General features: G+C 42.3%; 1 protein-coding gene across 6 annotated transcripts in view; it reads right to left on the minus strand.

Annotated features, from left to right (window-relative positions):
• The window catches only part of VOPP1 (VOPP1 WW domain binding protein), a 64,803-nt gene that overhangs the window by 9,061 nt on the left and 28,604 nt on the right, over nucleotides 1–27,138 (minus strand). For 4 of the 6 annotated variants that reach the window (XM_042888617.1, XM_042888618.1, XM_042888619.1 and 1 more), the window contains one exon: nucleotides 14,486–14,544. The exons of 1 other annotated variant lie outside the window; for it this stretch is intronic. In XM_042888617.1, coding sequence (XP_042744551.1) covers nucleotides 14,486–14,544 — 59 coding nt within the window. Of the gene's footprint in view, nucleotides 1–14,485; nucleotides 14,545–24,105; nucleotides 24,215–27,138 lie in introns of those variants that run through there. One more of the 6 variants, XM_042888622.1, reaches the window with a different exon arrangement.

Below are 27,138 nucleotides of genomic sequence, written 5' to 3' on the forward strand. Positions count from 1 at the left end.
CCAGTGACAAGAAGACAGGATTTCTTGTAATAAGCCTAAGGATCTGATACTCTGATCGGCCCGCCAAGGTCTGCTTGTGTACTCAGACACACTGTTTGGGAACTGAGCACAACTAGCTGCCAAAGCCAGAAGAGAAAATACCCACTTTCCTGAATCTGAACTCTCCAGTCTCCAACATCTCTTCTTTAAAGCTTGCCTTGATCCTAACGGCGGCTGAAATATCACAGAACTACCAGCAAGACTTAGCAAGTCAGCATTAACCTTGGGTCTTATCAGAGCCAAGAAATTAAGCACTGCTCCACACTTCCCCCTAAGTGGATCAACCCAAGAGGAGCTTTCAAGACCAGTCTTAAATACATTAACAAGACCAGGCTGCCCACCAAATTGCCATGCTGATGCAGCATGCGTCAGAAAAGCAGAAAGGAAATAGGAGGCTGTAAATCCGGCAGGAAGGAGCTGGAGGTCTATTCTGTGGGCCAAGTGTGCTAGTAAATAAAAACACTTCTCACCAATTCTTGTTGCTATGCATTTTGAAAGAGCAATTTGTGCTCAGATTTGTGAGAGACAGGGAGCGAGTTTCCCTGCATCACCAGGGGAGTACCTTCTTGCAACCTTTCTTGAGGCAACTGAGGCCAGAAAACAGAAGGATCTGAAGATTCTGTAGCTGTGCCTCCATGTGCAGGGTGCACGCAACTGGGACAGGGAGCAAGTGGATGCTGCACTGTGTAACTTGAAAGCCCCAGTATAATTTCCCAGACCAAGCCTCAAGAACCTGGCTTTATTAGTCTCCAACCAGTCTCTCAAGACTGACTACACACATTCCTCCCTGATCCTTACCTTGCTTACTTTCCATCTGTTTTCTCTAGAGCAAGAAGGGATGGGAAAAGGCTATTTTAAAATCTGTAACTATGGTCATTCCAATAACCAAAATTAAAGAAAAAAAAAATAATAATATATTTTTTTTCTCTGTACGATTCAGCAGAGCACCTGAATTCACTGTTTACTTTTTTCTTTTTTTTAACTCTAAGGTATCTAGGTTACAAGTCAGCATCATTTTTAAAGTCTCAATAAGTCTCATAAAGTCACATAAAGTCTCCACTGCTGAATGTTTATGAAGCTCCTAAGACCACTGAATGGCAAACAAGCAGACCATCAAGAAGTTCTGTCTCCTACAAAGATGACAGCACTTTCAAATGGCTGAAAATGAGATAAGAAAATTGAACAGTCTCTCCCTGCAGCTATGTTTAGAGAAACTCCATCTTACTGTAGCCAATAAGCTTTGCACGGTGACTGAGCCAAGTCTGAAAACTGCACCTCCTGGGTCAATCTCTGAAGTTAAACCATCATCATGACTTGAGGGAAATCCCTTTGAAATCTGACACAAGTAAAACTAACACTTTTTACCCATAAAATCAAACAAACGCTTAATTTTTTTCCGCCTTGGGTAAGAAAACTTGTATGTAGGAGTCTGGAATCAAGTGTGATATCACGATCCCAGGGTGCTGGCTGCCCAAGCAGACTGAAGAACAAATGGCCATTTGCTGGTAACTGCTGTTCTGGTACTGCTTGAGAGCTCTGCTTTTCTTCTGTTCTTGATTCAGTGTGCCACGAAAAAAACAACACAGACTCTACCAACACTGATCCTAAATTACAACAAAATTAACTTACCTATAAAGGACATTATTATTTGCAGGCAAAAGAAGATAATAAAATCAGCTTATTAATAGAGCAACATACATACTTAAGCATGATCAATCTCTTGATGTTCTATCTTGCTACCAGACAGCAAATCCCAGAGGAATTAAGACCCTAGCCCAGAAGAACGAAGCAGACACATCTATATTTATTGAACTGACAGGCATATTTTTAAAATTATTATCTTTGAGCATTGGCTCTTCCTAATGGAGAAGAGCTGGTGTTGCACAGTGCTGGTGTGTCTTCCACCCAGCAATCTCGACAGCCCCCTACTCAGCCCCCTGGAACATCTGTCTGCCTCACATATGGGATTAAAACTTTCAGGCAGTTTCATCTAAAAAAAGAAAAAAGAAAAAAGAAAAAAGAAAAAAGAGCTGCTTGTCAGCTGTGTATTTTGGGTTTTGTCTTCCCTAAATTGAACGTGCAAGTTACAACAGAACTGTGTTCCTGAAGAACGAGCTTTAGAATCAATCTGGTCTGGCCTGTGCTCCTCTCCTACAGAAGACTATGCTAAAGCCAGTTTCCCTCTTTCACATATAAATGATGACATCTATGACATCTTCCTTTCCCAAGGGCAATGCTTGTCTCACTGATCAACATTTAATCCATTATGTAGGATGAGGCACTAGTTGCTGTGCTAACCTGAAACTTGGAAAGCATACATTCTCTCTTTTTAAAATGGCCCTGCCAGTAGTTGATGAGCTAGAAGGTACATTTCTTCATTCATAATTCAGAAGAGTGAAATTAATGCATTTCCATCTCTAATTACTGGTATTGCCAGCACATCAAAGATCTGCTGTGTCAGGAATCAAAGTTTCACTCCAACAGATCACAGCAACAATCTTTTTGTATGGATTTGCACTTAAACCACAAAGCCAAATGCTTTTCTTTTCAAAGCATGAATTTTCATGTGAAGGTATGGCCTAAGCCCCTAAAACAAGCCCTGTACTTACATGTGTTCTTCAGATGACAACCACTCAGTGAAATGGTCCAGAATTTCTTTTCCATTTATACCCGCTCCTACACAGATGAACAAGTTCTTTCCCAGCAGAGTTGCTGCAGGAAAGAACTGCATCTAAAAACAATTCCCTGATTGGCACTTGCTGAAAACCAGAGAAGTTAAAAAGGTAAGAAAGGATTACAGTCTGCAGTGCACTGTATGGTCACAGTGGTTCTGACAGCATGTTCCCCATAAAAATAATTCCTTTGAAATGCATGCTGCACTATTCTTGGTTTTCCTCTCTAGACTGTTGGTGTCATACATGCCAAAACCTAATTTAACACTGAAATGTCTGACCAGCAATGTCTTTTGGAAAAGTAAAACAAAACACAAATTATTAATCTACATGTAGGGGCAGAAAGCTGGCTCAGAATGCAGGGACAGAGGAAGTGAGCAGGAAAGAAAATCACAAAACCTCCACAACAACCAAAAGTCCTTTATATGCAGTACATTGCGTGGGTTCTAACTAGCGTCCTATACACGAGCCTGACTGTAATTCCAAACAAGACTGTATGCCAGTGATAAGTTAAATGATTGCTACTTCATTTATGACCCCTTGCTGGTACCAAGAATTAAGTTTACACAATGGATTGTGTAGCAACAGACTGAAACTAAGAAATGAAAGATTTGGGGGAAATGGCTAGTAGCATCAGAAGAAGCTAAGAAAGCCTCATAACACTGGTATAAGCAAACACCAGAAGGAGACCACAAGTGGAAAGGATGAACTGCTGAGACTGGACCACCTGCAAGAAGACTGAAGGCTGAGCCCACAAAGCCACTGAGTCTGATACTGTTAACAGATCGAGGTGGACAGCTGAAATCTGCATACATTTGCTTGTTCAAGGAACAAATACATTTTGTTTTGTTTTTGTCTGCTTGAAACTCAGCTGCCTGTCTTGAAACTCAGCCAGGATACAGTAATGCTGAACTGAGAAAAATCAAGATGTTACAACACAAATGCCACATCCCTCCATTGATATTCATTCAAATGCTTAAGGAACTACAGCACATGCAATGTCTCTGGCTGGTGGAGCGAAGTGATGGGCAACATCTGCTTTCCAGCCTCAGTCTTAGAGGTGGTCATGTCTCTGCAATGTCTGCTTATGTGGCCTCATTTCCAGGAAGGACACAACCCTATCATGGCTACCCGCACTTTCAGGTGCTCAGCACCCTAAGGCATCCATGTTGAGCATGCTTACGCACATATACACCACAGACAAGATACCTTGGACTAGGAGAGATCTTTTAAATGCTCATCTTAATGTGGGTGGCTAATTTTTAGAGAATCAATTTCAAGGAGACCGCAGAAAATCACAGAAGAAAACCTACTGCAACTACTTACGTTTGCTATGCAAAGGTATGCACCTCTCCTGATGAAATTTTGGGCCCCAGAAATTGAAGTAGATTGAAAATCACTGGCTCACTACCTAAGAGCAACAGTCTGGTTATCTCTCTGACAGCCATTGGTTTTGCTTGGATGAGTCGCTCCTATGTTTCTCTTCTTTTCTTATACATAGCAAAGCTAATTTCTGAGCGCATGCAAGAACAGTCCCTTGTAAAATATGGGTCTGATTTTGGCTTATAATTACATAAATATATAAATTACATAAATATATACTGCTTCATAGATTAATGCAGTTGTGACCTTGGTAGAACACCTGATACTTGAGAGTAAAATGCTGCTCCTGGTAACCAGCAGAGGCACAGTTAGTCAGGTACATCGTAAATCACCCTGCTTTTAATTACTTCAGGCAATGTAAGGCTAGAAGGCCAAAAGGAGGAAAGGGGCTTTTCGGTAATTTTTTTTTTTTTCTCCACAGATTGGAAACAGAGACAGAACTGGTTATTCGCTCAGACTTGATTTTGACACAAAATTTTAACAACAAGACAAGATACTTGACCCCTGCCTTTGATACAAATACAAAAAATACAACAGCTGTAAAATGGATTATTTCTCATTCTTTAGGTGAAGGGCTTATAAACACTGTATTTATGCAGGAACTCAGAACAATATGGTAAAACCTTGTCTGATCGAATGAGCAGTATTTCTCGGCTGTTCCTATCACACCAGCCATCCCACAAACCTTCTACCCTGTGGCTTACTGTATCCTCAACTCACTCTTCTCAGACCCAAAGTGGAAAGCCACTCTGCAAAGGTAGCAAGTCTCCTGTTGTTCCAACCTGAAATTTTCTCTGTTCCTCCTGTGGTTTTGGGCTTTATCTACTGATATACAACTCCTCAAATGGCCTTTTTTTCTTTTTATAACATGGGCTGCAGGCCTCTCTTTAGCAGAAGAAAGCAGAGAAACAGCCTGATTTAAGGCTCTAGAAAAAGGAAGACATAGATAAACTGTATCATGACTGTATCAGTTCTTACTTTTCTGGAGAAGAAAGTGTAAATTCCTCATACCTGGAGGAATATGGACTTCTGATTAATCTAGCCCCCTATTAAACACAACATTAGTTCTTTGTATCTCAAAGTGCTCCCAATGGTCAAGCATCCCTACTGCATCTAACTCCTTATCTGCTTTTGGAAACTGTAAGCAGCCTGCTGGTAGCAGGCAGGGGGCATGCAAGAATTTGCTATCTGCCTAACTTTAATATGCTTATGTATAGAAAATCTTTTTCTCCATGAGGCCACCACAGGACCAAATACAGAAAAGTACATGGGTACTAATGACAAGTAGTAGGGCACTCATCTGTTCTAGTTAGGTACATCAAGTCTTTCACACTTTTCATTCAAGGTCTCCCTGTGCAGAAAGGCTTAGAAGCATCAAGGTGACTTCAGGGTTGAGTGATCCTTGATGCAGTTCACTGGAGCTCAAACCACCTATAAGCCTTCCCATCCCACTAATAGGAAGACAGAAGAAATTACCTTGCACCAGGATTCTTAACTGGAGCATGGAAAAGTTCGTGCTGTGATGAATATTTCAAGGCAAATGGCTATGTCTGGAAAAGCTGAGGCTCACTCATGGTAAGTCACAACTGTGGAGGTAAGGCGGAGTAGGACTGCATTTCCTGCTCCACCGTGAGCAGAGGAGAACTTGGTTTCAGTGTACTCATCTCCTAGATAAGCATATCAAAAAGAGACCTTTCCCTTTCCCTCCTTCACAATAAACTGCCTACATCTGCTCAGCCCCCACTTCTGAGAGATCAGAGCTTAAGCAGGGCAAGTCACCTGCTTGACAGCCTGTGAAAGCTGAGATACAAAACTCCTTTCCCTTTGTCAAGAGCCATTCTTATTAAGGCGAGTTGGTTCCCAGTTTGGTAGTCTGACTGTCCCCGGGCTGCACAGACTACAGACATCAGAGAAAATTCAGCTGTGTGGCAAGGCATCCAGAAGCTGGGTGATTATGATGTTCATGACTGCAACATCAACAGATCCATCAACATTGAGGGATCCTAGCCCTTTATTTCAAGTGAGGAACACACTCCTGCAAGGCACAGATCTAATGAAGCTAGCTGTGATGTTTTGTACCTGCTTAAAACTACACAGGAATGAATAAAGGTGGTGGGGCTTTATTGCCTTTATATACAGATGGCCTGATAATTACTGTCTTCTCTCAGTACATAAGCCACGTACTTTCACTCTGGAGTTGAATGTACACAAGCAAACAAGTCCTTTCTCTAAATGTTCACTCCTACATGATAACCCTGGCCCAAATCCAGGTCTCTGTTTCCATACTCTGCCAGCCATTCAAGGTGTCTGGAATCATACAAAACTGCAGAGGTGGTCCCTTCTTCCTTCCCATGCTGGTTTCAAGTCAAATGGAAGAATAAATCAACAACTGGCTTACTGCCCTAACAGCGCACCTGCTGACATTTTATTGCAACTGTAATTGCAATTGGAAAGCAGAGTGTATCATCAGAAAAGCTTACTTAATTAAAAGCAGTAAACATAGCAGGATGTGGAGCACAGAAATTAACTCCCACAATGCAACATCCCCATATCTAAACTGTGGTGTTTTCTCTGTTCTCCTGTATACTTTTGACAAAAGAGCTGTTTCCTGAGCACTTGGAGCAACAATGAGGGAGGACATCTATTCTACTGTAATCTGGAACATTTTTCAGATTCTTGACAAATATATTTTATATATAAAAATATTGTTATAGACTGGCAAGCAACCAAAGAGGACTTCTAAACCCAAATGAATATGACCGTGTAACAAATGCAATAAAAATTAATCAGCAAAGGAAGAGAAATCAGTGGAAATGCACAATAGATTTATTTCAAAAGCCACAGCAAAAACAATACAATCTGCATTCTCCAAAATAACAAAAAGAATTGGCTGCTCCTGAACACTGCAGATGCTTGCTAAGATTCATAGAATCAAACAATCATAGAATCATAGAATGGCCTGGGTTGCAAAGGAGCACAGTGCTCATCCTGTTCAACCCCCTGCTGTGTGCAGGTCGCCAATCAGCAGCCCAGGCTGCCCAGAGCCACATCCAGCCTGGCCTTGAATGCCTGCAGGGATGGGGCATCCACAGCCTCCTTGGGCAACCTGTTCCAGTGCCTCACCACCCTCTGGGTGAAAAACTTCCTCCTCATATCCAACCTAAACCTCCCCTGTCTCACTTTAAAACCATTCCCCTTGTCCCATCACCATCCACCCTCACAAACAGCCGTTCTATTTATTAACACCCTCCTATTTATCCGCTCCCTCCAAGCACTGAAGGCCACCATGAGGTCTCCCCGCAGCCTTCTCTTCTCCAAGCTGAACAAGCCCAGTTCCCTCAACCTTTCCTCACAGCAGAGCTGCTCCAGCCCTCTGCTCATCTCAGTGCCTCCTCTGGCCCCGCTCCCAGAGCTCCACGTCCTTCCTGTGCTGGGGGCCCCAGGCCTGGACGCAGCGCTGCAGATGGGGCCTCACAGGAGCTGAGCAGAGGGGGACAATCACCTCCCTGTTCTTCATGTTCAAAACACTTTTTGTTTAAGATTTATATTAAAGTTCTTATACTACTTCCAAAAGGAAAATTAAACAGTATTTAACATAACTGTGTATATTTCCAGTTGTCTGCTGTATGCAGTAAGCTATTTTCTATGGCAGAATCATTTAAGCCTAAAAATACTGCACCTCCGTCTGCCCATGTTTTTAGCATTAATTCAGGTCCTGTGTCAGATAAGAACTAGAAGAGGTTACAAGACGACACACCTCTATGCTGCATCTGTCCTTCCCATCAATTATAGCATTTTTTTCCAAATAAAGGTTCCTTGTTTCTTTTTGAAGATCTTTCATGTCGAAGCCCACCAGTAACCCTCCAAAACATACTCACACAGACTTGGTTAGCTCCAGTGTAAAGACTCAGTGCTCAGGAGGTAGAACAGGGGCTACAAAGGAAACAGGCTACAAAGGAGTTTAGAAAACATCACATGCACAAATACTGATAGCTTTAAGAAAGCCAAATGTCCCCTATGACTGATAACTGCAAGGGACACCAAAGTGCAGCAAGAAGAGCTTCCACACCTACACGAGCAGTGGAAGAAAAAGCTGAAAGGAAACACAGACCCTCTGTTGTTGCTGAGTGATTTAGTGACAGCAGAAGCAGATAAGGCTGAAGTATTTAATGCCTTTTTCAACTCACTAGCAACATCTCCTATGTCTCTGTGGTTACAGGTAGTGTTGGAGGTGATGAATTGCCAGCTTGGGCAACCTGTTCCACCTGGGCAATGATGAGGATCATGTCACAGGTTACTTACATAAACATACAAGACCATTGGACTAGAGAAGCTTCACCCAAAGACACAGAGAGAGTTGGCAAACGTCCTAACACTTTTTAGCATCTCCAAAAAGTCAGAGACTTCTTGGGGGGAGATCCCCAGACACTGGAAAATGCAAATTTTTTCCCATCTTTAACCTAGGCCAAAAGGACAATCTGGAGATCCATAAGCCAATCATACTTACATCAGCTGCTGGCAAAATAATAATAATTTTAAAAAATCAAAGACCAAGTTCTCCTGAGACACATTTATGGGCATATGAAGGAGAAGAAAGGTACTAAGAACAGATGGCATGAATTTACTAAGGGTAAATCACTCCTATTCAGACTGAGGGGCTTTGGACAAGCCAGAGAGCTGGACGGGTTTAAAAAAACCCTAAACAACTAGTAGGACAGCAGGACTCAAAGGACAGTGGCCTATAGGTCACACTCTCCCCAGAGAGAATGAAAAACCACTGGTAGTGCTGCAGAAATCTGAAGTCATCCTGTTGACAAACGTGTCAATGGAATTAAGATACACTTACCAAGTGCATGAGATAAAACTAAACTTGGGGATGATCAGCTAGTGAGCTCAACAGCCTGAGAGGAACCTCATAAAAGAGAACAAAGACAAATGCAAAAGCTTTGCCTGTGGGAAGGACAAACATCTTGCACAGAGCAGCTCTGCTGGAAAGGCCCTTGGGGTCACATTAAATAGCCAGCTAAACACAAGCCAGGAGTGTGCCATGGCAGCAATAAAGGCCAACCAAAGCCTAGTGAGTTAATCAAGCAAAGCAATTATCATCTTCCACCAAGCACTTGCTGGACCGTATCTAAAATAATGTATTTGACTTTGCGGCCCTGGTAAAAAGAATGACATTGATCACCTGCAGTAAGCTTAGCAGAGGGCCACAAAGAGGCTCAGAGGCCCCATCTATTCCGTGAGGAGGCTGAGGAACGTGAGCTTGTTCAATCTAGGAAAAAATGGCTTCAAAGAGACCCAAGAGCAACCTGTGAGGAGCCAGGAGGTTACTGAGAAGATGGAGTCAGGCTCTTCCTGGTGGTGCAGTGCGGGACACAGATAATGGATGTAAACTGAAGCAAAGGAGGTTCTGACTTGATACGCAGCAAAAAAATGTATCTACCATCAGGACGGTCAAGCAACAGAGCATACTGTCCAGAGAGGCTGTGTCATCTCTTTCCTTGCAAGTTTTCCAAGACCCAACTGGATAAAACCCTGAGAAACCCTGACCTGTTCTGAGCAGGAGGTTGGACTGGAGATATCCTGAGAACCTTTCCCTCTTTTCCTGACTATTCTCTTAGTATATCACATCATTAAGAACTTCAACACACCATTATTCAACTGGATGATTTGAAATAATCTTAAAACTATGCTGGATAATGCCAAAATTCTTTTCTCCCTTGAAGTTACCCAAACCCCTTACTGCATGCGACTACCTCACTTACCCAGAAACATTACCCATGGTATTTCCATATCTCTGGACACGTACTTACGCTCAGAAACATTTGTGTTGCTTTATTAAAATGCCACCAAGTCTGGAAAGGAAAGGTTTAGAGGAATGCAGGGCCTAGCATCTGGAATTTATCACGTTGTTAAATGCTCAGATGCAAAGGTAGCTAACAACAGGAGGAAAAATAAACCGTGAAGATCTATGGGAACAGTCAGTCCTATCTGGAACATACTTCACCCTGCAATACACAAGGTACATTGTGTACATCCACAAGCTGAAAGTTGTAGGCCTTACAATAGCACTGAGGCGATGCGTGCTGTCAGGTTGAGCAGCAGGGAAGAGAGACAAAAAAAAGAAAGGGAAGGTCTCGTGACCTTGCCAGGGGTTATATCTTGTTTCTGAACACAGAGTGTTCTGGGGAATGTAGTTCTTCTCTTCCAGACCGGTGCATGGAACTGGAACATTAACTCTTTTTACTCCCAGTGCACTACATGATGTTACGGTGTGGAATACCGATAATCAAAATTATAAAACCATGACACAGCTTCAATTCTGAATTGCCTTCGGTGCATCTAAACAAGTATGTTCTAATTTTTTTCAGCACGGGAGTGGATTTTTGACTAATATTTTTCTGAGTGTATTTTATATTCACTTCTTTTTCCTGGTCTTAGAAATAAATATTTTGCTAAAGTAAAACAAAAGTAACCAAATGACAATATCTCATGACTCAGACAACCAGTTGGTTTGTTTAGAGAAGTAAACTAAGAATTCTCTTGGAAATTCACTTCATCAATAGCCAGACAGCAAAGCGTCTCTAAAAATCCTTGCAAGTTTTCATGGTGGTTTCCACTCTGAAATAAGCTATGTCTTAAGCTTAAACAGATTCACACAGAAAACATAGAAAAGTTTAGAAAATGAGAGAAACATCACAGAATCATTAGGGTAAGAAAGCACCTCTGGAGATCATCTTGTTCAACCCCCCCTGCTCAAGTAGGCTCCCTATAGTAGGTTACACAAGTAAGTGTCCAGGTGTGTTATGAATCTCCAGATAAGGAAACTCCACAGCCTGTCTGCGCAGCTTGCTCCAGTGCTATGTCACACTCAAAGTAAGCAAGTTCTTTCTCATGCTTGTGTGGAACTTTTGTGTGTTCATTTGTGCTGCCCTTGTATTGTCACTTGTCATGGTTCTATGTTTTTGTTTTTGGTTTTTTGTTTTTGGATTTCAGTATTCCACATCAAAACATCATGTAGTATACGGGGCATTAAAGTGTCACTGCCCCAATTCCAAGTACCTATCCCTGTACATTACAGCAGTCACGGGATCTGGCCCTTCCGGGTGGGGGGGGACACTCTCTTGCTGCCTTGCAGTGGGTGCTGGAGGGTGCTTTCCTAGCCGTTCCAAGCTTTTCAGGTTTGAATCGGTCCTGGGAACTCTCTCTCTTATCTTGTCTGATTTATTGATCTCAATTTCAATTAAATTGTATATATTGTGTTATTTTGTATTCCAATATTATAGTAAAATAAGTTTTCCTCCATAGATTGTTGCCGCTGCTCTTTTCCTCCCTTCCTTCCTTCCTTCCCATTTTTGTGGGACTGGGGTGGGGGGGGAGGGCGGAGGCCTATCGCCCCTGTCACGGACATAGATTGATCTGGTCAACTCCGTGACATCACTGTGCTCCACTTTTCAGAGTTTGGCCTCACCAGCACTTCAGATGTTTATGAGCATTGATAAAATTCCAATTTCTGTGGCATGAGTGAGTTGACTTAACTCAGTCATGGGTAAAACAAATGCCAAAGCAACGGGGCACTGTCCTAGGACACTAAGGTTGGTGTTGTGTATCTCCTTCACAATGCAGACATGCAAGATAGCACAGGTAGGAAGTAGCAAGGGATCCTATCTAGCAAGAAATGAAATTGCAGAAGCAACAAATCAGGAAACTCCAGGCATTGATTCCCTATAGTTTTGGTGCAAGCTCCCCCTTTAATCCTACAGGGTTTATACACACTCAAACAGCCTCTCCCTGCTTCTTTCCAAATTTACCCTCATCTACCCTCTGAGCCTTATCATCCCCAAATTCTTACCACCTTTCTTTAGAGTTTCTTCTTCCTCACTTAAACTCATAGTCACAGTAATAATAATGGCGTTGATAAGATGCTCATCACCATCACAATAACCACTGAGCACATACATCCCACCACTTTCCCCTTCCTTTTTCCATTTACTTAAACTGTCCAGCACTGGACAGTGTCACACTTTTATGCAATACCTTGGAAAATGGGCTGCTAAGTGAGATAGTAGAGGCTTGCAAATTTGTCCATGCAGACAAATTATGCACAGGCTTGCAAACTCCTCTCTGTTTGATGTCTGTAAACTCTCACCAAATAAGGCCTCAGTTACAAAGGTCAATCAATAACCTGAACTTAGGAATTTGAAATTTACTACACAGGCTTAATAGGCCAATTAACTTCTCTGCCCTGGGTGGCATAAAGTTAACTGCACATGCAATGTATGATACACATACAAGGGGGAACATGTATTAGGCAGATCAGGAAGCTGTAATCTCCAAGTACTTCAGCGAATGAAGAAAGGAGAAGGAACAATGTAGTCAGGAAGAGGGGATAAAAAAGAAGCTGCAACCTCTGGTGGGTTGAGAGACATGCCTACAGAGAAATGCCCCCAGTAGTCTCTCTCTTTATTTGAATAAAGAAAGCTAAAGACTCTCCTCTGGCTCTTTTTGGGATTAAGATAATTGAGCAAGCCTATCAGAGCAAAAGAAAAAATTCCCAACGTGTAGTAACTATCACAACAAACATAACTATAGTTTGCATTCTTCTGACTTGCCTGACAGCCAATATACAACAGATTTCTTTCCATGCTAAAAAACAAAATAAAATCTCTCAAATCTTTGTAACAACAACATATATATATACATATATAAAATCCCTTTCTCAGTTCTCTGTTTAATTCACAACTGTCTTCCTTCCCATCTTCAAAGCTGTGTGCAGTTTCAGTTAGCCTCTTTGATGGACTAGAAAATAAACACACTGTTTTTCAGCAAGGTAATCCATTTCAGTGCACAAAAAAAAACCACAGTAAACTGGTAATCAGATGGAAACCAATTAAGAAGCAACCTTGCGTGCATCAGATCTATTGCAGAGACTGAGCCTCCCCTTTACACTTCCTCTTCCACAGGACTCAGTATCTGTTTACTTGTGGCACAAAGCGTTTGAGCTAACAACCAAAATCCAAGCAGCTTCCCCTTCATATTTACAAGGAAAACAAACACTGCAAAAATACATGGGCAGCAATGTAAGCAGAACACCAAGGGGAAGATGAATAATGCACTCCTGAACGTCAAGTTACAGGGGGATATTCATAACATCCCAGCTTCTTTCCCACATTGCAACAAAATAAAATGTAGGTGGAACCAAAGTCCTGCTCTCATTAGAATGCAAAGAAAATCATTTCATTTAAATTCACTCATATGTTCTAGCCAACCATTTATGCAGAAACATTTTATATCTTGTACATACAGTTCAGGCCATTCTCAACATTTCAGTCAGATGAAAAATAGACAGTAAATTGCAGGCAAAAACACTTCCTCGGCAGTTAATATTCAGGATCACAGATAATTAAACCACAGAGTGGTTCTGTCTTTCAGGGAGCTTTATTTCTTGCCTGGCTTCCTGGCTGTTTTTTGTCTCTAGCACTTCTCTCCTGCTTCTGGCAGATGAAGTGGAGGTGGAGAAGAAAAAGGAGGAAGGTTCCTGGGGAGATCAGGAAATTACAGTAATTTCCTACCTGTGAGCAGGGAACAGTTTGCTCAGGTAACACTGACCTGTTGCTGCTACATACTCCGCACCCCATTTGTTTTTTTTTTTAAACTTAGGTTTAAAAGATGTTTGCAATTATAAAGTTACATAACCCGAAGTCTAGTGCATTTATCTCCTTTCTGCCCCCAAACACACAAGAACAATAACCGCCCACTCATACATTTTATCCACCTCTTTATTGTTGCTGTGAGCAATTCAAAACAAAAAACTGCAATTTAGAAAGATCCTCAATCATGCACCTACAGTTCATTGGCATTTAGTTAACACCCAAACCTGATATGAATATAGATACCACCCATCAAAATGACAGTTAATGCCACAGACAATAAATCATCTCAAATCCCTAAATTAAGCAGCAGTATTACCATAGGGACAAAGATACTCTCGGTATGCTCCTTAATTACCTTCCCTTGTTCAAAACAATGAGAGAACTGTCCTCACACAGCTCCACTTATGTTTCCTTTCATCATTCTGAAAAGAGAGCTGTTTAATATCCAACATTTTGTTTTCAACTGGAAAGATCATCTGAATGCATGCGGAAATGAGTCTGTATACTTTTTTTTTTTCTTTTTTTAATAACTAGAGGGGAAATAGATCAGAATAGATGGGGAAAGTGAGGAAATAAAATTTCTTGCACATTCATTTTTAAATTAGACGGGGAAAAGATCTCAAAAAAGTTATGGAAAAAGTATAATCCATGAAAGAATAACATTCTAAGAGCTGAAAGAATCTAGTTATCTCTTGTTCACTAGAAATCACAAAAAGGAAAGTGATGACTACTTACATATAATAGGTAGGATATAACCCTTCAAAGTACCAGCAATGCTTTTTGGCCTCTGTACACTACAAAGAAAGAAAAATACCTTATTAATATTTACACAGAACAAGGTGCAATTATAAACACAAGCACTGAGTGCTTATAAATACTGTTATTTTGAGCAATTTGAAAAGGTGTCTTTTCCCAAAGACTTCGCAATCTTAAAACACACATCTGGGAATTCAGTGAAACTGAACTGTGACGTGCCCTGTTCAGGTTCAGATCCTTCACGGTGGGCTTTGTCTATGGGGCCTCAAAGGTTAACATGACTCATGACTATAGTTAATAGACTCTGTGCACCGCATGCATTGCCTGATAAAGTGGTCTCTTAAAAGAATATGGAGAATTTAAGAGCTCACTGTGGCTGTAGTCACTTAAGAGATCTCCATCATATGCTGAGTTTGAAGATGCAAGGCATAAGATTGCACAGTGAAATGCAGGAAATTATCCATCTTCACAGAATTCTCTACATGCGGAGCCAAGCTTGGAAAGGAACAAAACAGAGATCCCACTTCACCTTCCTACATCTTGGAAATGTTTCAAGTGTTCATTTAATGACCTGGGAAAGGAAACTGCTTTCTGCAGCGAAGGGCCATTGTTGTCTTTTGCAAACTGACAGCATATCCTTGCTAAGGGATGGTGACAGGCATTTTCTCGGGGGGAGGGGATGGTGATGCAGGCGGTGTGAGAAATGCGTATCACCACAGGCACTGCTGGAGTGCAGACAGCAGCTCAGAACAATAGCGATGCTTAAAAAAGAAAAACAAACGTCAAGCCCAAACTATATATACAAGGCAGAAAATACTTCTGCACATCCTGCTGACAGTGCTAGCATAAAGTGGTGCCTCCCTTGCACATATAGTTCCAGAAGCTCCACCACAAACTGCATTATCTGATCACATACAGACTGGGGATTCTGGGACACCTCCACAGAGCAGCAAGAAATCTCTCCTGGGATTTTAACAATAATTGTCCACGCTGCTCACACCTGACACCCAAAGTCAGAGAGCACTTGCACATCAGCAGCACTTGGATCATTCTTCATGTTCACTTGGCAGCTCACCTTTAGATCATAACTCATGTAAGCTTACTAGCCTCCCCGAATCCCAGAATACTAAGTGAATCCAGTTAAGATTAAGTGGTTTTAGATCTCTGATTCTTACTCCTCACGAATAAGAAAGGCTACAAGCTATTTAATGAGCATTTGATGAGCTGAATCACAGATGGATCAATTGTAGCCCCTAAAGACAAACTGCTATGGATTAAATTGTTAAGACAAGTACAGAGAGGGGAGTAGGAGAAGAGAATGCTGATGCGTATGATCAGGTCTGACTACCAATCCTATGACAGGCTCCCACCAGCTCCAAGAAGCACACCTTTTGGTTCTGATGGAAGAACTAGAACTTTTTCCTTCAGGGAGAGCTTTGTTCCCTTCTCAAATCTATGCTGCAATGAATGCAGGGATTTGAAGGAGGGCTCTGTGGTTTCTGTTGGAGATGCTGGTGTTCAGAGAGCTGTCTTCAAATTTTATAGAATCACAGAATTACCAAGTTTGGAAAAGACTTCTAAAATCATCCAATCCAACTGTTCACGTATCACCAATAATTCCCACTAAATAATGTCCTTCAGTACGGTATCTAAACATTTCTTCCACATCTTCAGGGATGGTGACTCCACCACCTCCCTGGGCAGCTCATTCCAGCACCTGATCACTCTTTTGGAGAAATTTCCTAACTTCCAACCTGAATCTCCCCTGGCACAACTTGAGGCCATTCCCTCTAGTCCTATCTCTAGTTATGAGTGAACAGGCCCACCACCACTTCACCACAACCTCCTTTCAGGAAGTTGTACAGTGCAATGAGGTCTCCCCTGAGCCTCCTCTTCTCCAGACTGAACAATCTCAGCTCCCTCAGCTGCTCCTCAGAAGACTTGTGCTCCAGACCTCTCACCAGCTTTGCTGACCTTCTCTGAACAGGCTTCAGAGCCTCAATCTCTTTCTTATGCTGAGGGCCCCAAAACTAAACACAGTACCCAAGGGGCAGCCTCACCAATGCCGAGTGCAGACAGATGATGACTTCCTTGCTTCTGCTTGCAACACTATTTCTGATAATGCATCAGGATGCCATTGGCCTTCTTGGCCACCTGGGCACACTGCTGGCTCATGTTCAGCCAAACGTCAGCCAACATCCCAGGTCCATTTCTTCCACACAGTCTTCCAGCTATGCTGCCCCAAGCCTGAAATGTTGCCTGGGGGTACTGGGAACAAAGTGCAGGACCCAGCAATTGGTCTTGTTGAATTTCATCTCATTGGCCTCACCCCAGCTATCCAGCCTGTCCAGATCCCTCTGTAGGAACTTCCTACTCCCAGGAAGATCAACAGTTCCTCTCAGATTGGTGTCATCTGCAAACATACTGAGGGTGCACTTAATCCCCTCATTCAGGTCATCAGTAAGGATATTGAAGAGGACAGGCACCAATACTGACCCCTGGGGAGCACCACTCATGGCTGGTCAACAGCTGGATTTAATTCCATTCACCACCACTCCCTGGCTATGGCCATCCGGCCATTTATATACCCAGCAAAGAGTGTAGCTGTCTAAGCCATGAGTTGCCAGCTTTTCCAGGAGAATTCCGTGGGAGACAGTGTCAAAGGCTTTGCTGAAGTCTAGGTAGACTACTCAACAGCCTTTCCCTATTATGACCACAAGTTGCTCTTGGGGAGATTTAAATGAGATATAAGGTATTTTTCTCTCAAAGAGTGGTCAGGCACTGAAATGGCCTGACCAGGGAGGTGGTGGAGTCACTGTCCCTGGCAGTGTTCAAGAGGCATCTGGATGATGTGCTAGGAGATGGTTTACTAGCTTAGTGGTAGCAATGGTGATACAAGGACAGTTGGACTAGATGATCTTGTAGGTCTTTTCCAACCTCGTTATTCTATGATTCCTTCATCTACGAGGCAGGTCTCTTGATCACATAAGGAAATCAGCTTGGTCAAGCAGGACATGCCTTTCATGAATCCATGTTGGCTGGGCCTGATCCTCCAGTTGTCCAGCACATGTACTGTGATCTCCCTCAAGACAGTCTGCTCCATAACCTCTCCTGGCACCAAAGTCAGGCTGACAGGTTCCCTGGATCCTCCTTATGGCCCTTGTAGATGGGAGTCACACTGCCAAGCCTCCAGTGCTCTGGGACCTCTCCGGTTATCAGGAACACTGATCGATGGTGGAAGGCAGCTTGGCAATAACCTCTGTCAGCTCACTCAGCACCCTTGGCTGAATCCCATCTGGCCCCATGGACTTGTGGCAGTCCAGAGCAGTAGGTCTCTAACTGTTTCCACCTGGATATCATGGGGTTTATTCTGCTCCCCATCTGAGATGTCCGGGTCAGGGGGCAGAGTATCTGGAGGATGACTGGTCTGACTTTTAAAGATAGATGTAAAGAAGGCATTGAGAATCACAGTCTTTTCCTTATCCTCAGTGGTCATGTTCCCCAACAAATCTAGTTAAGGACAGAGATTCTCCTTAGGCCTCCTCATACTGTTACTATATTTGTAAAAAAGTTTCTTGTTCTCTTTTACCCCAGAGGCCAAGTTGAGTTCAACCTGGGCTTTTGCCTTTCTTTTGCCCTGCAGTCTGTAACAGACTACCATCAGGATGTCAGCCTTGTTGGCCCTCCCCTGATCTTCACCTGTAGAGATTCAACCTTATCATCCCCAGCACTGAGCTCAACAACACTGAAGTACTCTATAACATAGAGAGTCACATCACTACCCCTCCTTCTTTGCCTGTCCCTTCTGAAGAGCATACAGTCATCCATTGCACCACATCAGCTGTGGCAGTGATCCCACCATGTTTCCATGATGGCAACTAAGTCATAATTTATCTGCCACACAGTGGCTTCCAGCTTCTCCTGTTTCTTGCCTACGCAGCATGTATTGGTGTAGATGCACTTCAGTTGAGCCCCTTGCATCGCTCCCCAGTCTGTCATCATTCCTCTAGGCTTATTTCTAGCAGGTCTGGTTTTATCCCTTGCCCCCTTCATATCTACTTTAAAGCCTCTCAATGAGCCCTGACAGCTCCTGGGCTAAGATCCATTGCCCCCTTTGAGAAAGGTGAGAACCGTCAGTAGCCATCAGGTCGAGCTCAAACCAACCCATGGTCGAAAACACCTGAATTCTTGCAATTGCACCAGCTTCTCAGCCATGTATTTGTGAGAGGTGTTTTCCTGCTCAACTCAGTATGCCCCCCTACCACTGAACAGATAGAGGAAAATATGACCCGCTCCATCCACTAACCACCCCAGTCCCCTGAAGTCCTTTTTGATAGTCCTCAGGATTTTATTAGTGACCTCATTGCTGCCGGCCTGAATTATCAATAAATGATAATAATCAGAGGGGAGAGTCAGACTATGAAGCTTCCTAGAAATATCCCAGACCTGGGCCCCAGGGAGGCAGCACACTTCCATACGGGTAGGCCCTGGCTGACATGCAGGGCCCTCTGTTCCTCTCAGAAAGGAGTTGCCTATGACAATCACCCTTCTTTCCTTCTAGGCAGAGGCAGCCCTTGACAACCTTGTGGGTGAACCTCCTGCTGCATCCTCACTCACCTCTCCCTCAAGTTCCAGAGCCTCAAACCTATTACAAAGGAGAACCTGGGGAACCGAGGTAGGTTGGGATGGGGATTGCCTGTGATGCTGAGCTGGAACCTGTTTCTACACCTCCTCTTTTCTTAAATTACCTCCCTCTGCTTAACAATGATAGAGCATGGGGCCCATCAATGGAAAATTTGTTTTATTCCCCTCTATTATCCCCTCCCTTCTAAGCTTCCAACTTCTGAAAGCTTTCTTCTGAATCTAATTATCAGCATGCTGTTTCCTATTACTCTGAATTTAGAAGTACAAGTTTCTCTTGGCATCACTCTGCAAACACATATCCATTGCAAATTCAGCAGGCCTGCTGCTGATACAGGGCAAAACACTTTGGCTCTTCTCCTTTGAAAGTGGCAAAGCAGCAAGCCTTGGCTGAAATCCCAGTCATGCCCTTGGGAAGCCTCATTTCAGTCCAGTGCCCGGTCTGGAGCATACACTGCAAAATGTTTTTCTTCCTGCTACTGAACGAACATGATTCACTGTTTACCTCAACATCCTCAAAGCCTTTGTCAGTCTAAAGCATTTTAATTGACGTTTTCTCAGCAATGTGTCTGAGCACATGGAGCCTGCATACCCTTTACAAAGGTAAAGAAGGCGTTTGCATTCACAGAATCACAGAATCACAGAATTGTAGGGGTTGGAAGGGACCTCCAGAGATCATCGAGTCCAACCCCCCTGCCAAAGCAGGTTCCCTACAGTAGGTCGCACAGGTAGGCATCCAGGCAGGTCTTGAACATCTCCAGAGAAGGAGACTCCACCACCTCCCTGGGCAGCCTGTTCCAGTGCTCCGTCACCCTCGCTGTAAAGAAGTTCTTGCGCATGTTTGTGCGGAACTTCCTATGCTGCAGTTTCCAGCCGTTTCCCCTTGTCCTGTCTCAGTATTCATTCTGCTGCCCTCCTACCCACATTTCAATTTCTAAAACAAACTGGGAAGATTCCACATTTTCCATGCTGTAAGAAATCTGTTAGTGCTTCTTATTTTATTTTGACTTACCTGTTTCAGACAGAGAATATGCTTACTGCTATCACAGAAATGGACGTTTTGCAAATATTTCCTTCTAGCTTACAGGGCTTAGATATGCACACTAAAAAATCTGGTGCACAGACCTTGTTTCTATATGGGACCTAGAACAGCAGGCACCAATCCTGATTCTGCATTTTTTAATACCATAATAATATGAATAACACACGGAAGCTCTTCAGCTCTCCTACAGAAGAATGAAGAAAACAAACAAGCAGCAAGGCAGAATCTGGTACATGTTACATTTATGTACATAATTCCAAGTGCTGCAGCTCCTGCATTTAGAGCTCCTCCTGATCTCCATGGCAACATTGATAAGCAAATCCCAACATAAAGCAGTAGGCTACTAACCACAGTCTCTATTGCTAGTTAGCAGATCTCACGGGAGTTCACTGATAATAAAACAGTAACACTGGTGGTGCCTCTAAGGATCTCAATACATCCTCTGAAGCAGACTGTGATCACCAGTCTCATGCTAAGTACAAACATTCTGGCAAGCTGTACAAGCTCATGGGAGACATCTGCCCGCAGCACTGGGCTCTGATCCTCACTCAGTCTTTGCAGTCTTGTGCCTGTGCAGTTGTCAGAGAGAAGGCAGTTAGGAAACATCAGCTGGCAGCAATCAATTCCAGTCCATACACACATAAAGGAAAGATCAGTCTTATTACTGCAATTGGAATGGATCTCAGACAGCAGGCTTGGTGCCCACTCTGCAACCTCCTGCCACCTCCTGCCACCTCAGAGTTTTATGGCATTTTCTCTGAAAAGACCATCTACCCATTCACTAATAGCAAAACAAGTGTGTGCATGGTTTTTAAACTGGACGTAGGTAGAGCTCTGTGGAAGCTATCCACTTTTCCAGAAGAACTTAGCACATTTTGCTTATAAAATTCCTCCTCCTATGCTGTTTAACAATTTGGCACTGCTATAAAATATAAAAACAAGACAGCGTGTCAATTTTTAAATGAATGAGACAGGTCTAATTGGGTGTGCATATGTAATTTTCAAAGAATTAAAGGCATGTGAATTAGCCAGATGCTTGAAAACCTGCCTTAAGATTGTGTATTTGAAGAGGAAAAAACATAAGACTTATTTATTCATTTATTTTAATAAATCAGCATCTCTTGTAGCCTGTTTTTTTTCTGATAGATTGCAGCAACAGGAGCTGCAAGCCATGCTTTTCTGTGGCTTCTAAATTCATTCGCATTTCCTCTAAGAAAGGAAATGTGCTTTCTGCCACAGATTGAAATTGCAAATGCTGCTGCTGCTAGTAAGAACAATGAAAAAGAGAAGTTACTAAAACATGAAGCAAAAATTGGCCTTGATCACACCATAAGATACAGAGTGTGAGCACACAGGCATGCACACGATGTGGAGGAAGACAAACCAGGTAGACTGCTCACTAAATGTCGGAAAGTGTCTTGCAGATCATTAGTTATGCTTTGTAGGGCTTGCAGGAACACTGTCTAGCAGAAATATCCTCTAAATTGTAGATAATTATCTCTCTGTTCACAGGACAATAAAAGAGAATGGGTCAATTAATTAGTCTTTGCAGTCAAGGGAGCCATGGATTTATGCACTTTGCTTTTACTGGAGATTTAAATTATGACAAGGCAACAACAATTACAGCCTTATCTGTAAATAGTAAATACTCTGCAATACAAGTAGAATCATTTTTTGTGGCAGGTAGCAATGAAAAAGAGCAGCTTGCTATTGACAGACATGTTTGTGAAGGGCAGGGTGGGATGATGATAGTCTGTATTCTGAAAGAATGCTGAGGCTGGGCTGGTAACATCTGTTCAAAGCCAGATTCTGCAAAAGGCACAGGTCTGCTATTAATCTTAGTCAATGAAATATATCAGCTCCGAGTTGCTGAGGGCACCATTCCTTCTTTTTATCCAGAGAAAGATGCTACACACCATTTCCCTTAAGGGTTGAAATAAACAAAATACACAAATTCTGGAAAAAAAGTAGAAATTTAAGTGAGTGACTTGCCATCCTGATAGGACAGGAATGGCTCCCAGTGTTCTAGCATGGCACATCAGTGAGCTGCTGCCTCACATTCAGCTGGGTACACACTGTGCACTAATAGGGGCCAGGTGATCCAAACTTCATTCTCATGGCTACAGTCTCTGCAGTTTTGCTAGGATTAATTCATTTGTATATGAACAGGAAGAAAGAAATAAAAGCATCTAAGAAATGGAAGAACACCTCTTTGATTCTGAGCATCACATGACATGTTGTTAGAAAAGGATTTCCTATTCCAGCATATAGTGAGACCTCCATCTTTCACATAGCCAGACCAAAACCAGTCGCTGAGGAAGTGGGAAGGACAAGACATTCATGAACACATATCCCCATTGCATCTGACACACAACCAGCTTTGCCTGAATACAGAATCACAGAATGGCCAGAGTTGGAAGTGACCTCATGGATCATCAAGCTCCACCCCCCACCCTCCGCTACAGGGACCAACATCCACATTTAATACCAGACCAGGCTGCCCAGGGCCCCATCCAACCTGGCCTTGAACACCTCCAGGGAGCAACCTCTCTGGGCAGCCTGTTGCCTGCCACCTATCTTGCACAAGATTTGTCACAGGAGCCACTTGCCATAAATGCCTGCAGGTTTACTGGTCACATCACTTGGCAGCTGTTCAGTGGAGCCCAAAGTACAGGGCTGTCTACAGTGTGGCTCCAGACTAAATAATTGGTTCTAGAAGGTCCATTATTGGATAGGAATCACGCTTTATAAGATTTGACCTTTAGAATTTTATCAGTTTTCAGAGTGCTATCCATTTCAGTGCCTAGACAAGAGCTGAAAGAAGAGATACAAGCTGCTCATTAGATACAGTGCACTAAAATCAGAGAGCCTTCTCCATGCTGAGTTTGAAAGATTGGATTTACAGAGACAAGATGAACATACCGCACTTCCACAGCCAATAAAAGAGCAAAATGTCATCCATTAAGAGTACATACAGAAAAGTGAAGACTAAGGGTGAAAACAATTAACTACAGAAAATACATTCTGATTTAGCCTTGTCTGAATACATCAAAATTCATCCCCACTTTTTCCCTGGTAGCGCTAACAGATGAGAGTAAAAGTAGCCCATCTCCAATCTAAGATAAACTGAGCTTGCAAGCCAGGTTACTTGCGATTGCAAGAAACCCACTTGTGACTCAAGACAAAGCAACTCATTCCAAAAATCAGGATTACAGTAAGTTATTTTTATCTCCTAAGCTAATGAGAAAACAGGAGGAAAAGCTGTGTATAATACGATGCTGACTCTTCTGTCCTTCACTTTCTACTCTATGTAGCAGTGAACAGAACAGATACTACACCAGATATACAGTTGTTCATTCAAAACCCAACGTTATGTAACTCACTGCATAAAGAATAAATTTTCCTATTTTTCAGGAGTTGTTTCTGTCCTCTGAGAAAAAAAAGGAATATTTTCCAAAAAGAATTCTTAATAGAAGCAACTTGTCTGTCCTTTGCAACAGTAAAATTTCAGCACAATAAGCTAATTTGTTAGTTCTTCTAGTGCTAAGAACACATGCATTAATCATTGTATTTTTTTGCACAGAATCAAAAAACTCCACTTTACATTTAGATCGATGAACATTTCCCACAAAAAGAAATATAAATATCCCTCAAATTTCATTTAAACTTTTTTTGTTGTTGTTCATTATGCAGCGCAGTGCAAATGCACTTCAGTCCTAGAATTATGCAGTCTCACCTGAATGCAATTATTTCATAAGTGAGCGAGGGAGAAAAAATAGTAATGAGGAAGAAAGGGCAATAATCTTCAGCACCGCGGACAGCGCCACGCAAAAGGCCGCCCGGCTGCTGGAGCACGAAATAATTGAACGGAGTAACCGTTCTTCAGACTGCCTGCGAAACCAGTTATGATACTTACTGCAGCAACGTGAAGTATCCAACTTGGCCGGAAGGATGTCAAGACAAAAAGCGCCAAGAGATCCTCTATACCAGGACTTGCTTTGTTTTCCTATTTCTACATCCACTGACTCTGCAGCTCTTGCACATGCATAAAAGCTCAGCAGGGCTAAACTCTCCTGATGGAACTGACCTTACAAAGGAAGTTCTAATGGCAGATCTGTAAAAAAGCATGAGATATACCACATATTGAAAGCATTTTCACTTAAGAAAAGCCAAAAAGATTCAAAATCACACTGGAAACTCACAACTTCAAAGGGGGAAGTGGTAGCCTTTTCTGTTCCAACTAGAAGAAAACATATAATATCTATTCTGCCCTCATGAGGCCCCAACTGGAGTACTGCTTCAAAGTCTGGGGTCCCCAGCACATGTTGAGTTTTTGGAAAAGGGTCTTGAGGAGGGCCACAGAGATGATCAGAGTGATGGAGCACCTCTCCTATGAAAACAAGCTAATGGAGATGGACTTGTCCAGTCCGGAGAAGCCCCTCTTGGGCTGCAAGGAGACCTAACAACAGCCTTCTGATATTTAAAGGGAGATTATAAACAGGAGGGAAATCAACTTTTTGCATGGTTAGATAACAAAGGGGAATGGTTTAAAACTAAAGGAAGAAAGATTGACATCAGATGTGAGGGTTTTTTTTTCACTGAGGGTGGTGAGATGCTGGAACAGGTTGCCAAGAGAGGCTGTGGATGCCCCATCCCTGGGCTTGTTCAAGGCCAGGTTGGATGGGGCCCTGGGCAACCTGGTCTAGTAGTTGATCTAGTGATTGGTAACCCTGCCTGCAGCAGGGGGGGTGGAGTTTGATGATCCTTGAGATTTCTTCCAACCCAAGCTATTCTATGATTCTATGATTTCCCCAACTCCCCTAGCAGTTGTTGATCTATTGCAAATGGCAGTGGGCAGCTTCCACAGCTCCAGAATTGAATTAATCTCTGTTACTATGTTATTATTATTATGCTTCCTTTTATACATGCATGAGAAATAAAAGCAAGGTTATTATTTGCATTCTTTAGCAAAAGAACAAGTCATAAGTCATCTTAGAAAACAGCCCACAAAGGAGGATTTTGGGAAGAGGAAAGGAATCTATTTGTCAGGAACTGAAAGTAAGACATGCCAAGAATGAGGATATCTACCCTCAGTCTCTTTAAAACCAAAACAAACCAGATGTTAGGGTTGTTATTTATTTGTTTGTTTGTTTTTCCCAGATATATTTCATCATACAGTGATTTTATCTTTAAGACTAATGAATGTAGGTAATGCATTCAGTTTTACCATTAGATACGCCCATCTAACACATTTTCCTTCAGCATGGGACCGGATGCTTGTTTCATTTCCAGTCCTAACCCTAGACTTCTCTCTGGAACTTGTACTGCTTAGAATTTTATTCAGAGGAAAGTTTAGATTTAGCTTCCACTCTCTATTTTATTTTTAAATCTAAATCCATGCTACAATTCAAATCCCTTCAGTTCATGCTGAATTGGCACACTTGCCTGTTTCCTATGTACATTTTATTCTTACAATTTACCATCCCCAAAATGAAAACAACCTTTAAATTGCCTTGTACTGAAATTCTTAGGGGGGCACCGTTCATCTTCCATAATAATAAAAGTAAAGCACGGAAAGACTGAGTATAAAAAGATGGATTCAGAGTTCAATTTTCTCAGTCATTTGCGGAGTGGACAAGATTGAGGCAGTAATGGAAGCGTGCTACGGATGCTGGTTAGTTAAACGATGACAGGCCATCAGAGACTGCAGGAGAGCACATCCCTTTGATGGCTATGACAACCCAGCGAAGTTGCCCTGGGAGTTGATGGGCTTTGTTCTGATTGTATTATGCATCCCCTGCACGTTCGCTTCTTTTCCACAGCAAGAGCTGACAGGACCCAGCTCCTCTTCCCACCACTCTTTCATTCTTGATATTTAATCCATTGATGGACACATTCCTCTTCTTATGCAAAGTTTTTGGAAAACCAACAATTAACATTGGTTAATAAACATTCAACGTGGACTTTTCCCTTCAAGACTTTGAGATATTTATTTCAAAACTGCAAATACTGGATCAAAATCCTTTCTACTTTGAAGTCCAAAAACACCTGAATCACTGAAAGTAACAACTCCTCAGTCTCAAGAAACAAGAGTTCATGGCCAACTGCACACTCAGTGCAGGGAACAAAAGAAACTGGTAATAATGAGATACCACTTAAGCGCTATTTCCCTGTAGGGTTTGCAAGGCCGAAACTTGGTAATACTGAAATATCAGGTAAGTGCTGTTCTCCTGTAAAATATGCAAGGCCAAGGCAAGTTCTCTTCAAGTGCTTATTCCAGAAACCCATCATGCTTAATGATATATTATTGGTATAAGCACCTGTTCATTTTAAAGTAAATTACATACGTCATGCATGTATTAAGCAAGTGAGCACCTGAATACAGTTAAGATTGAAGAGGTTACCTTGCAAACATTTTTATATTAGAAAAGCAGTTTTTGAAGAAACTTGAGTAGAAAAATCTACTTCAATATTCTGTTGGGGAGGCTTTGCTCTTGGTCAGCGTCCACCTGCATATCAGTGAATTGTAAGCCCTGCCATCAGATGCTTACCTACAGCTGCTTCATTAACAGTCATTGTTATTGTGGCATTCGTATGCTCACAAGCTGTCTCAGTCTCCCCAAAGAAAAACATTGATGTCTGATTTGTGATGCAGGTTCAATCTGCCTTAATGACAGAAAGAGTTGTAAAGGAAACTTAAGTTTTCTTGGACCAACTACTAACTACTTTGCATAAACACACACATGCATCCTCAAACAGTAACAACCTTGAATACCTGACCAACTTCACATTTGATATCTCAGAAAACAAGGCTGTGTTAGCTGAAGGCTAAAATACAGTTATCTCCATGTTGCAATCCAGTAAGCATTTTTGTTTCAGGATTTAGTTCCTAGAAGACTGGAGGAAATTCGTGGGTTTGAGTTAATCAGTGTTAATAATCAAGCCTCTC

This window comes from Lagopus leucura, unplaced genomic scaffold, assembly GCF_019238085.1.
Source record: "Lagopus leucura isolate 7727_CA_CO unplaced genomic scaffold, USGS_WTPT01 Super-Scaffold_100157, whole genome shotgun sequence".
In the NCBI taxonomy this organism is placed as follows: Eukaryota; Metazoa; Chordata; class Aves; order Galliformes; family Phasianidae; genus Lagopus; species Lagopus leucura.